The sequence below is a fragment of the Anomaloglossus baeobatrachus genome, chromosome 8 (assembly GCF_048569485.1).
Source record: "Anomaloglossus baeobatrachus isolate aAnoBae1 chromosome 8, aAnoBae1.hap1, whole genome shotgun sequence".
Classification (NCBI taxonomy): domain Eukaryota; kingdom Metazoa; phylum Chordata; class Amphibia; order Anura; family Aromobatidae; genus Anomaloglossus; species Anomaloglossus baeobatrachus.
Genome location: NC_134360.1, coordinates 82,184,483 through 82,197,370, shown reverse-complemented (window position 1 = coordinate 82,197,370; position 12,888 = coordinate 82,184,483). Strand labels below are relative to the sequence as shown.

General features: G+C 47.6%; 1 protein-coding gene across 3 annotated transcripts in view; it reads left to right on the top strand.

Annotated features, from left to right (window-relative positions):
- Positions 1-12,888, top strand: part of SYNGR1 (synaptogyrin 1) — a 74,343-nt gene that overhangs the window by 45,193 nt on the left and 16,262 nt on the right. For all 3 annotated transcript variants that reach the window (XM_075321850.1, XM_075321851.1, XM_075321852.1), the window contains exon 2: positions 5,333-5,570. In XM_075321850.1, coding sequence (XP_075177965.1) covers positions 5,333-5,570 — 238 coding nt within the window. The remainder of the gene's footprint in view (positions 1-5,332; positions 5,571-12,888) is intronic.

The following is a 12,888-nucleotide window of genomic DNA, read 5'->3' as shown; positions in this document are numbered from 1 at the left end:
CCAGGAGCACGTCAAAACCGTACTTACCCGGCTGAGGGAAAACCACCTGTACATCAAACTGGAGAAATGCGAATTCCATTGCTCACAAATACAATTCTTAGGTTATGTCATCTCTCCTCAGGGACTGAACATGGAGTCTGGCAAGATACAAGCAATTCTAGACTGGCCGGAACCGGGAAACATTAAAGAGGTACAACGCTTTGTCGGTTTTGCCAACTTTTACCGACGCTTTATCCGTAATTTTTCAGAGATCGTTCGTCCCATCACTCTGTTGACCAAGAAAGGACAGAAGTTTGTGTGGTCCGCCCAGGCCCAGGAAGCATTCCATCGTCTCAAGGTTTGTTTTACCTCAGCGCCAATATTGGTACATCCGAATCCCGCACTTTCCTTTATCGTGGAAGTCGACGCTTCCGACTACGCATTAGGGGCCATCCTTTCTCAAAGGACTGGGGACAAGAGTCTCTTGCATCCGTGTGCTTTCTTTTCCCGCCGGTTGTCCCCTGCAGAAAGGAACTATGACATTGCGGACAAGGAATTGTTAGCGATTATTTCAGCTTTCAAGGAATGGAGACACCACTTACAGGGAGCCGCGCAGCAAGTGATAGTACTCACAGATCATCGTAATCTGGAATTTCTTAAGTCTGCCAGGTGTCTGTCTCCACGGCAAGCCCGTTGGAGTTTGTTCCTTAACCAGTTCAATTTTATCGTTACATACCGTCCAGGTTCACGTAATGGGAAAGCCGATGCCTTGTCCCGAATCCATGCCGTGGACTCCGTGCCTGGAACCCCGTCTCAGACCGTGTTATCAGATGCCAATTTTGTTGGAGTAATCCAGGACCAGGACTTGTGGAAGGACATCAAGCTGGCCTATGATGGTGACGTATTTCTTGCTGCCCCCCCGAATGATGTAACTCTTGTTCTTCGGAATGGTGTGTAGTTGAGAGAACGACGCATTTATGTCCCGGAGGCCGTAAGACTTCGGGTTCTCAAGTTGGTCCATGACTCTGTGTTGGCTGGTCATAGGGGGGTACAGAAGACGCAGGAATTTCTAAGCCGTTTTTTCTGGTGGCCTACCTGTTTAAAGGATGTAAAGGACTATGTCCACTCATGTGTGGTTTGTGCCCGGTGCAAGGTCCCTCGTGTGGCTCCTACGGGACTCCTCCAACCGTTACCCGTGCCATCTCGCCCTTGGGGGTCTATCTCAATGGATTTTATTGTGGAGTTGCCAGTCTCCGGCGGTCACAATACCATTTTAGTGGTGGTGGATCGGTTGACAAAAGCGGCTCACTTTATTCCGTGTACCGGTCTTCCCTCAGCCGCAGAGACAGTGGATTTGGTTATCCAGAACGTATTCCGATTGCATGGGGTACCGGACGAGATCATCTCTGACCGGGGCGTGCAGTTCACGTCTAGGTTCTGGAAGGGGTTTTGTACGGCACTCCAGATTGATGTCTGTTTGTCTTCTGCATACCATCCCCAGACGAATGGGCAAACCGAACGGACTAATCAAACCCTGGAACAATACCTTCGATGTTATGTCAGCCATCTGCAGGACGATTGGTTGAAGATGCTTCCGTTGGCGGAATTCTCGTATAACAACACTCAGAGCAGTTCCACTAAGGTAACGCCCTTTTTTGCTAACTTGGGTTACCATCCGACTATTTTGCCTAGGTCACCGGTTACGGTTTCGGTGCCTGCGGTGGAGGACAGATTGACAGAGCTACGACAAAATCTGGAGGTTCTAAAGGACACTGTGGCTACGGCTCAGGAGCGTTACAAGAGGTCGGCTGACACTCACCGGAGACCGGCACCCATGTATAAGGTAGGGGACTCTGTATGGTTATCCACCAAAAACCTGAGATTGGGTGTTCCTTCGCAGAAGCTGGGACAAAAATTCATCGGTCCGTTTAAGATCACCGGGATCGTGAGCCCTGTGGCCTGTCTGCTGCGGTTACCGCACCATCTGAAGGTACACCCGGTCTTTCATGTTTCTCTCCTCAAACCCGTTTCTCCTAATACGTTTCATGGTCGTGTCGTGCCTCCTCCGCCGCCTGTGATGGTCGACGGCGAGGAGCAGTTCGTGGTTGAGGACATTATTGACTCCCGGCTCCATCGTCGTCGGCTTCAGTATCTGGTACGTTGGCAGGGGTACGCCCCCGAGGACGATTCCTGGGAACCGGTGGGTAACATTCGGGCACCACGGAAGATTGCTCAGTTTCATCGACGGTACCCGGACAAACCAGGCCCTGATCCGTCCTGAGGCCGTTTCTGGGGGAGGGAGTAATGTCAGGTTTCCGGGTTTTCCAGTTCTCTTTTGAAAGAGCTTGCCCTCAGTTAACATGGAGTTTAATGTTCTGTTGCCCTACTTCCTGTCCAGCTGCTTAAAAGGCCGCCTCTAAGCCCAGTCCAGTGCCTGAGTATACTGCTTGCTGTGTGCTCCTGCTTTGCTGCTTCTACTTCCTGTTTGCCTTTTGGATCTTCCTGAAAGACTACCGACCGACTCTGGATCATACCCGGTTTCTTCAAGCTGTGCCCGGACTCCGTCTGCCGTCTTTGATCAGCACGTCTGCCCGGTTCCTTCTGGTTCGTAACCACTCTGGACTAACATTCCGTACGGACACTCCTGGACTTTTACCACTTGCCCCTTGTGTCCCGGCTGCTGCGCATTTAGGCCTTCCGGGGTGATTGCCGGACAGTCCCTGTATAGGGGTTCGCTCTGGTGGTCTCCCTGGGGGAGTCCGGTGCGTGGCCCCGGGAATCCCCTTCGCTCCGTTTCGGGAAGGTATTTCGTGTGTGTGTTCTACTGTGTTTGTTCCGTTGTGTATCTACCGTGGTTACATGTTATAAACATCTTGTACCAAGAACTCGTCTCTGGTGGTCATTGCCCTAACGCTATCGAAATCCTCAGAACATACAATAGTATTACAGACACCTGTCAATGTAACGGTCGTCTCCCTGTTTTTTTAGAGACTAATGAGCTTTACGACGAGCTCTTTCCATGTGGGACTCTACATTTAAACAAAGTTTCCTTTTTTTTGGTGCTTAATGAGTTAGTCAGTTTTGTTGCCAGCAGCTCATTGCAGAGCATGTCAGCTGCAGCTGCTTTGTGGCCACACCCTTTTAGGATTAAGTAGCTATGTTTCCCAGCAATCCTTGCTGATTATACAATCTCATTGTATTCTAGCTCCCTTGGTGGAAGATTCTGCTGATGAATTCTCCCAGAGCTGGACTTTCTTTTTGTTGCTGTATCTCCTTTTTTCTTACCTACCCTTGTCGTATTAGTGCAGCAATGTGGCTAGCGTTCCTCACCTCCTAGGGTATCTACAGTGTTCCTCAGGGTCATAGGTTCCTGCTCAGCGACAGATGAGGAGACTGTATAGGGCTTGGTTAGGAGAGTAGGGACAGCTGGTAGGTGAAGTACAAGAGGTGTCCCATCTACCCTTCTCACTAGCGCTAGGGCCCACTGATGTTAGTGTCCCTGATGTCCCCCTTTTGTATGTGATGTTTTGTCATGTGCCAGTAGCCCTTTGGTCTGTACGCACAGGTCTCTCGTGTATTCGGACGCTCACCTCCCGGAGCATGATAGTCACTATCAGCAGTTGGGGAGAAGCTGCCAGGGACTCGCCTGTCCAACAAGGCTGCCTTGTGTTTCTTTTCCTCCGCAACGCTGCAGCATGTATTAGCTGGCTGGTTGGTTCCCTTTTAAAGAGAATCGGTCAGCAGGTTTTTGCTATGCAAGCTGAAGAGAGCATGCTGCAAGGTTTAATACAGAAAATGCAGGCATGCCTGTCTTGTCACAGTCCTAGCTGTTGTTTATTTGCCATGTTAGTTTAAGCCGCAGGACCCTTATCACTGCTGAACTACAAATTCATGTACAGGGCAGTCTGGCACGCACCCTACTGTGACACCTCACGGTCTAAATACAGTCTCTATTGAGAGCCTGGTGTGGACGGGGGCAGCTCACTCAGCCCCTCTACATGACTAAATCTAAAAATTCAAATTGTATCAGAACAGCTGCACCCAGTAATCTAAAGCTGGGGTCACACATAACGACGACGACAACGACGTCGCTGCAACGTCACCATATTCTGTGACGTAGCAGCGACCATAGATGATCGTTAGTAAGCTGTCAAACATGGTATAAAAAGCAGCGACGGAGCAGCGATCATAGCGACGTCGACGGTCGTTGTGTGGTTTCAGACGTAGCGTAGCGTCCCTGCTGCGGTGTCAAACAAAAGGATTATCAGCTTATCAGCATGGCGCAGCGGGATAGCAGCGTTCAAAAAATGACCTGGAGCATTTAGGAGCGAGCAGCGATTTCGCAGCAGGGGTCTGATCGTTGTTATGTGTCACACATAGCGACGTCGCTGTTGAGGTCGCTGCAACGTCACAGAATATGGTGACGTTGCAGCGACGTCGTTGTCGTCGTCGTTATGTGTGACACCAGCTTAAGTGATACATCATTGGATTCGTTATCTCGTTGCCAACCTCACGCTGTTCTCAGATGAAGTAGCTCAAATCTGCTGACCAATTCCCTTTTAAGCCATAAATGTCTTATAGATGCAGGTTTCACTGTTGGAACCCGGGACCCTGTCTTGTGCAGCAGGGTTAGAGAGGTGACTGTACTTGCGATGCCCTGTCCATTAATTTTTGTGAAACTTCTACTGGGACATCTAAAGCATATCCTGTGGACGTGTCATGAATGTCCTAAATTGGAATAACTCTTAAATGTCACCAGGTTTTTACCATCTAATCTGTGAACAACATAATGTAGAGACCCTGATTCCAGCAATGTGTCACTTACTGGGCTGCTTGCTGTAGTTTTTGATAAAATCCGAGTTTGATCATCAGCAGGAGATTAGAACTACAGGACTATTAAACCTGCTACCTTGTAGTTATCAATTTTTATGATCTTTGTATAACCTCGCCCCCACCACTGATTGACAGCTTTCTGCCTATGCACAGTGAATACAACTGCATTGAGAGAACTGCCAGTTCTGCAGCGGGAAAATAACTGATTTTATCAAAACTGCATCAAACAGCTCAGTAAGTGACACATCGCTGGAATCGGGATCTCTGTCTCTAAATCAAGCTGCTCTCAGATGGGGGAGCAAAAACCTGCTGACAGATTCCCTTTAAATGGAGTGAATGTGGAGACTCCATGAATGTACATTGTCTTTTGAAACCATCATGTTGATATTTCCATTATTTTCTTCTGCCTCTAGAATGGAGGTATACAGAAGAACAAGAGCTCATGTAAGGTCATTTTTAATATATACATGTTATACTATATATTTTGTCTACTTATACTCGCTATTTTTGATCATTGCAGGTGTTCGCCATTGTGGTCTTTGGGTGCATAATTAATGAGGGATACATTAATAAGGCAAGTGAGGAGGAGGAACACTGCATCTTCAACCAAAACCGAAGTGCCTGCACCTATGGTGTGACAGTAGGGTTGCTGGCCTTTCTCACCTGCCTTGTGTACCTGGCCGTAGATGTCCACTTTCCACAGATCAGCAGTGTCAAAGACCGCAAAAAGACTGTAATATCTGACGTTGCCGTGTCTGGTAAGCCTCTTCTTAATTTTTAACACTGCTGAATTCTTTATTGTGCTACAAATTATCCCATTGTTGTCTAAATCAGAGGTCACTGAGTTTTGCTCCATAGTTAAATATATGGCGGATCTATCACCTGATTGTAGCGTACAAAAGATATTATGTAACTAGATTACCTATCAGGCACAAGATGGCACTGCGGGACCAGAAGCGGCATCTGTAAACTGAGAAGCCGCCGGAAGGTGAATATATGACTGTGAAGGGGACTTAAATTTAAAGGGGTGGTTCACCCACTTTTTTATTTTCTGTATGAGTTCTACTTACCATTCTAGGCGTTTTCTCCATTGGCTTCTGTTTCCATTTCTGGCACTGACCGGCGCTATCCTGCACGCTCAGTGCCTGTCACATGACCCCCTGAAGCTGTGGCCACCAGTATCCTCTGACGTCCCGGAAATTCCGGGCTCTCAAACTTGTCGGGTACGTCAGAGGAGGCTGGCACCACTCAGATTGAGTGACAGGGCTGTGGGCGGTGACTACCGCACGTCACAGCCCAGCATAGACGGGAGGAGCCGAAGGACGTCAGTGTGGAGCCGGCATCCTGCAGATGGTGAGGCACGGGGCGCCAGTGTGCAGTACAGGGGGGGTACTGCACACCCCCCCCCCCCCCTCGCGCGCTCTCCTGGCATGGTCAGTACAGAAATCTCTTCATCGTGGAGGGGTGAGAGGGAGTAATAAACTTGGAGTCCCTACTGTGTCTGTGTATTTATTTCTAATAAAGTATTTTTCTCTGTGTGATGTCTTTTTTTTTTTTTTTAACCCTTTATTGGAGATTCTTAATGGCCACGTCAAGCTTGGCCTGACATTAAGAATTTCGGGCTTTATACCAGCTGGTAAAACATAGCTGGTATTAACCCCTTATTACCCAGCGTGCCACCTGCCACCAGGGCCACTGGAAGAGTTGGATACAGCGCCAGAAGATGGCACTTCTATGAAAGCGCCATTTTCTGGGGTGGCTGTGGACTGCAATTCGCAGCGGGGGGCCCAGAAAGTTTGGGCACCATGCACTGCCGATTCCAATCCCCAGCTGCCTAGTTGTACCTGGCTGGACTCAAAATAATTATTTCATGAAAAAAAAGGGCTTCTCTATATTTTTGGTTCCCAGCCGGGTACAATTAGGCAGCTGGGGGTTGGGGGCAGCCCGTAGCTGCCTGCTGTACCTGGCTAGCATACAAAAATATGGCGAAGCCCACGTCCTTTTTTTAAAAAATTTTCAGGCAAAAACTTTAATAAAAAAAAAAAAAGCTTCCCTGGATTTCTATTGCCAGTGAAAGTAACACCAAGCAGTGGGGGTTAGCAGCCAGTAGCTGCTTGGGTTACCCTTAGCAATAGAAAATGCAGCGGGAGCCCACAATGTGTTTTTGTTTTTTTTTTGTTTTAATTTTTAATGAATTTTTTAAAAAAAAATCGACATTGGCTTCGCCCATCGAGCACCAGAGCATTTTACTGCTCAATTCTTCCCAAGTAATCAGATGACTCCAGTGTCGGCCGATTACTTGTTCTGTGTCCCCCTGCATCCATTGCAGCGTGTACAGGCTGTGAGGTCAGCTGAGTTCAGTCCAGCACTGGAGTCAGCTGATCTGAACTCAGCTGAACTCCAGCCTGCACACGCTGCGATGGATGCAGGGGGACATAGAACAAGTAAGGTCTAAGCCACACGGCGAGAAAAACAGTGCGAGTGGAATGCGATAAAATATCGCATTCCACTTGGACCAATATTAGCCTGTGTGTCAGCGCACATGAGCGATTATTTTCTCAGCCCTAATTGGACCGAGAAAACAATCGCAGCATGCTACAACTGTAATGCAAGACTCTCTCTTTTACCCCTTCAAGTGTATGTGGTGAGAGAAAAATCGCACTGCACTTGCGGTACATCGGTGGACTACAGAGGAGAGAGGGAGAGAAATCCCTCCCACCCCTCCTTAGTGCTGGCCCACCCCTCGAGTGGCGGACCGCCCCCTGCAGCTGAGGTCTGCTCGCACAGTCGGACATCAGTTGCAGGGACACACGCATGACACTCAGCTCTCCTGTACTGAGCGTGAGCCGAGTGTATTGCGAGGGGATCGCAGTAATCCCCGTGTGGCCCCAGCCTGATCGGCCGACACTTGAGTCAGCTGATCTGAACTCAGCTGAACTCCTATACACACAGCCCGCACACACAGCCTGCACATGGTCACATGTGATCGGCAGCAGGCAGTGACTGCTGTTAAGGCTACATTCACATGACCGTTCCGTTTTTGCGGGCCACAAAAAACGGTCCTTTTTTTCACGGATGCATCCTAGTGGCATCCATGTGACATCTGCGTGCCTTCCGGTTTTTTTTGCGGACCGCAAAAAAACGGAAGCAGCAAGAAAGATAAATAGATGAGTAGATATAGAGATGGATAGATAGATATAGAGACAGAGGGATAGAGGAATGAATGAATGAATGAATAGAGGGCTGGATAGATAAGAAAGACATAATGTCCTACCCCCCTGCATATTCTAAGCTGGCACCCTTTTGTGACTTTCATGTGGCACTAAGGTGCTTAGTCTTGTATTTAGCCAAAAAATAAATAAATAAAAAAAATGACATGCGGTCCCCCTATCTTTTTGTAGCCAGCTAGGGTAAAGCAAACGGCTGCAGCCTGTAAACCACAGCTGGCAGCTTCACCTTGGCTGGTAATCCAAAACACAGGGCACCCCACGCTGTTATTTTAAATTAACTAAATAATTTAAAACAAAAAACATGGGGTCCCCCGAAATTGGATCACCAGCCAAGGTAAAGCGGACAGCTGTGGTCTGGTATTCTCAGACTAGGGAGGTTCACAGTTATTGGACACTCCCCAGCCTAAAAATAGCAGGCTGCAGCTGCCCCAGAAGTAGCGCATCCATTAGATGTGCCAGTCTTGGTGCTTCGCGCCAGCTCATCCCCGTTGCCCTGGTGCGGTGGCAAACAGGGTAATATATGGGGTTAATACCAGATGTGTAATGTCACCTGGCATCAAGCCCTGGAGTTAGTGATGTCAGGCGTGTATCAGATACCCGACATCACAAAGCCAGGCAGTAATAAAAAAAAAAAATAGACAACAAACACTTTTATTTGAAAAAACACTCCCCAACACATTCCCTCTTTCACCAATTTATTTGAAAGAAAAACAAATCCAGGTCTGGTGTAATACAAGGGGGTCCCACGATGATCCATACCATAGTCAATGTCCCAGTCAATGAAGAACAGAATGTTCCCTATTTGCTGGGAGAGCCGTGCAGTGACCTGAGCTAACATCAATAGGTCAGCCCAGGTCACTGCAGGGCATGACGAGTGCTACTATCAGGAGGTTAGCGAGGTATATTACCTGCGATGATCGCTGAACTCCTGACAGCAGCGCTCTCACCGAGTTCAATGACCGCCTCCTTCACAAACAAAGTATTGCGAGCGGCCCGTGACGTCACCACTAGTCACAGTATCGGGTCGACAGTGAGAGGTGATGTGACAAGCGGCGGGCATAGAAGGCAGTGACGACCGCTGACGTCAGGAGGGCATGAACTTACTAACCTCCTGACGGTAGCGCTTGTCATCCCCGCGGCTGCTGACACTGCAGTGCGGGCCGCTGCTGACACTGCTGAGCGGGCAGCCGCGGGGCTGGGGCTGGAGCGGGACACTGACTGCACGGGCACCCAACGGAAGTCACATGGAAGTGCTTCCGTGTTGCTTCCAGGAATTTTGCGGACCCATTGACTTGTATTGAGTCACGGTTCGTTATTACGGAACAGAATAGGACATGTTCCATAATAACGGAGCGGACATACGGCATCCGATGTGTTTTTTTTTTTTTTTTGTAGGATCGGATGCACATTGAAGTGCTACCGTGTACCATCCGATCCTACACAAAAGACATTGAAAAGATGGTCCTGTCTGTGGGGCCGCAAAAAAACAGGAACTGACCAGGACAAACGGAACGGTCATGTGAATGAGCCCACCTGCAGCTATTGCAGCGTGTGCGGGCTGTGAGATCAGGAGTCAGCTGACTCCAGCGCCGGCCGATAAATTCTGTGTCCCGCTGCAGAAGGATCCGGTAAAATAACGGTTGCATGCGCTGCACATTTAATCCACAGGATCCGGTCATATGCGGTTTGCGGATGATATGGACGACACACAGACTAGGCAAGAGGGAAAAAAGCAATCTCATCACCCCGTCGCTTTTTTTTCCCCAATTATTTTTTTCACATGTTGCGCCGGCTAATAATCATAATTGCTGTACACACACACTCACACTCACGCACACACACGCACGCACACACACACACACACACACTCTCTCACTCTCACTCTCTCACTTTCTCACTTTCTTCCCTTGGTTGTGCAGAGCTGGCAGCTGCTGCTCTCTGTGTGATTTCTCTCAGTGCATCCACAGGGAAGAGGCAGGCAGGAGGCTTTGGGTGGAGAGCTGAGGGGGTATTACACACAGTGGGTGTGTTAGATAAGCTAGACACCGCCCTAGAGCCACAAAGAATTCTGGGACTTGTAGGAACTGAACACAGGAAGTCAGAGGAGAGATTAACCCCATCAGAGCTGGAGCCAGCAATGAGCATGTGCTGCTAGTGCACAATAAAAGGTAATTTTGCTGAAAAAACATAGATGTGTTGAGGGGCACATATTAGCAAGATTTATCAGAAAAAAAAATCAGTTTTGGTAACTGGACAACTTCTTTAAAGCACCACTCCAACGATGGGGAAGAAAAAAACAAAACGCTGGAGTCGTGCTTTAATACTCGCAGATAACTGGGACCGGCGGGTCCTGGTTATCTGGTTTTTAAAATCCGGTTCCGGGCTGGATGCCGGTCCCCATAGAAGTTTATTGGGACCAGAATATGGCTATTTAAAATGTTGGTAGAAAGGATAGGGGGATAGGAGCAGTATGATGGATTTACCAAGGCTCCGATGTGGCTGTACACTGCTTACAGGCCACTCATTCACTTCCGGGGCCGCTCATTAACCTTCATTGCATATGCACTGCTTTCCACTCCCACCAGCGTCTGTGATTGGTTCAGTCAGATGTGCCCACATTCTGAGTAACAGCGTGGCTGACGCTTCCAATCACAGACCCGGTCTGCTGGTCTATCGTAAAGTAAAAATAAATATATAAAATTGTCGTAGGATCCCTCCATATTATGATACCCAGGACAGATAAAGCCCATAGCTGCAGGCTAGAGCCCCCAGCCGTGCGCTTATCTTGGCGGTGTTTCAAAATAAGAGGAACCGGATGCCGCTTTTTTTTTTTTTCTTTATCTCGAATTAATTTTAAAAAAATGACGTGCAGTCCTCGCAATTTTGGGTCACTCGACAGCCTAAAAATAACAGCTTGCTGCTCAGAGTTATCTCATCCATTAGACGTGACAATCTCAGCACTTTACACGGCTCTTCCCGATTTGCCCTGATGCAGTGGCAATCGGAGTAACAAGGAGTTAATGGCTCACTACTACCACTAAGCCCTAGATTACTAATCTGTAAGTCAAAGTAAATAAAGGATTTTTTTCGGTGTTTTTGTTTTATTTGAAATAAAACACACAAAAACCCACCCCATTTCACCACTTCCCACCAAACACCCCTGCAGGTCCAATGTAATACACATGAGTTCCTATGACTATTCCAGCTCTGCTGCATCTCAACTGACAATGCGTGATCATGGAAGACTGCCCACTATGAGTTCCAGGCAGAGAATGAACGAGCCACAATGAGCGGTGACGTCACTCAGGTTAGTTACGGTCATAGCTGGAGGTTCCCACGATCATCCACCTGCGACCGCAGGTAACCTGATCTCAGAGGACCTCAGGTGACCTCAGTAAACTCATGTTCACAGACCTGCATCTCCTGAAAGAAAACTGCGTTTTCTTGCCAAGAGAAGCAAATTTGGTGCTGAAATTTTTCACCATATTCCTGTACCCAGTCTACACCTCCTGGCAAAACACCTCCTACCGCATCATACCGTATTGGTTTTTTTGCCAGGAGGTGTAGATTGGGTTCATGAATATAATATAACAATTTCATCACCAAATTTGCATCCCTTGGCCCAAAAAATGCAAAAAAAAAAGTTTGTTTTTTTTTTTTTTTTTAATTTTCCCTGCCAGTAGGTGCACATTTGGTGCTGAAACTGCTGCAGACATTTCAGCACCAAATTTGCACCTCTTGGCAGAAAATTTCACCGAAATGGCATAAGAACCTTTGTTTTTTTCTTTGCATTTTTCTGCTAAAAGACATAGATTTGGTGATGGAACGCATCAAAATCGCATGCGGTATGATGCGTTTTTTTTTGCCAGTAGGTGAAGATTGGGTGCAAGAACATGGTTAAAAAATGTAAGCACCAAATCTACATTTCTTGGCAAACAAAAACAAGGTTACCATAGGAACCTCCAGTTGTGACCGCAAATAATCTGGGTGATATCACCACTGAGTGCGCGGCTCAGTTTCTGCCTAAAGTCTGCAGCGAGCAATCATGTTCCATGATCGCCTTCTGTGACTTCAGATACGTAGCAGAGCTGGAATTGTCATGGGATCTCGTGGATTACGTCAGCCTGCAGGGGTGTTTTGGGGGTTAATAAAGTGGTGAAAGAGGCTGTTGTTTTGTACTTTATTTCAAATAAAGGATTTGTTTGTTTTGTGTTTTTTACTTTCACTTACAAATTAGTAATTGGGTGGGAGTCTCACAGACCCTTTCCATTTGCTAATCTAGTGGCAGCTGTGAGCTGAGATTAATCCCTTTTATTACATTGATTGCCACCGCCCCAGGGCAATGAGGAAGAGCCAAGTAAAGTTCCGGGATTGTTGCATCTAATGGATGTGACAATTCTGGGTGGCTGCAGGCTGCTATTTTTGGGCTGGGGGAGCCCAATAAACATGAGTCTCGCTAACCAGTCCCCAGCTTTCAACTTTATTATGGTTTGGTATCAAAATTAAGGAGGACCGCAAGCTGTTTTTTGTTTTTTTTTTATTTAATTAAAAAAAAAAAAGTCTCATGCGGTTCCTTCTGTTTTGATACACTGCCAAGATAAGCACACGGTTGGGGGCTACAGCCTGTAGCCATATGCTTTTAACGGTGTTTGGTATCATAATATGGTGGCACCCTACGCCAAATATTTATTTTTTTTTACACCATAATACTGATCTGCAGACAGCGGCTGTGATGGGTTGCAGGCAGTCACTGTCACACAGGGTGGAGGCACATTTCACTGTAACCAATCACAGATGCCAGTGGATGGGGAAAGCAGTATATATGTATGAGGCTAATAATAAGCCC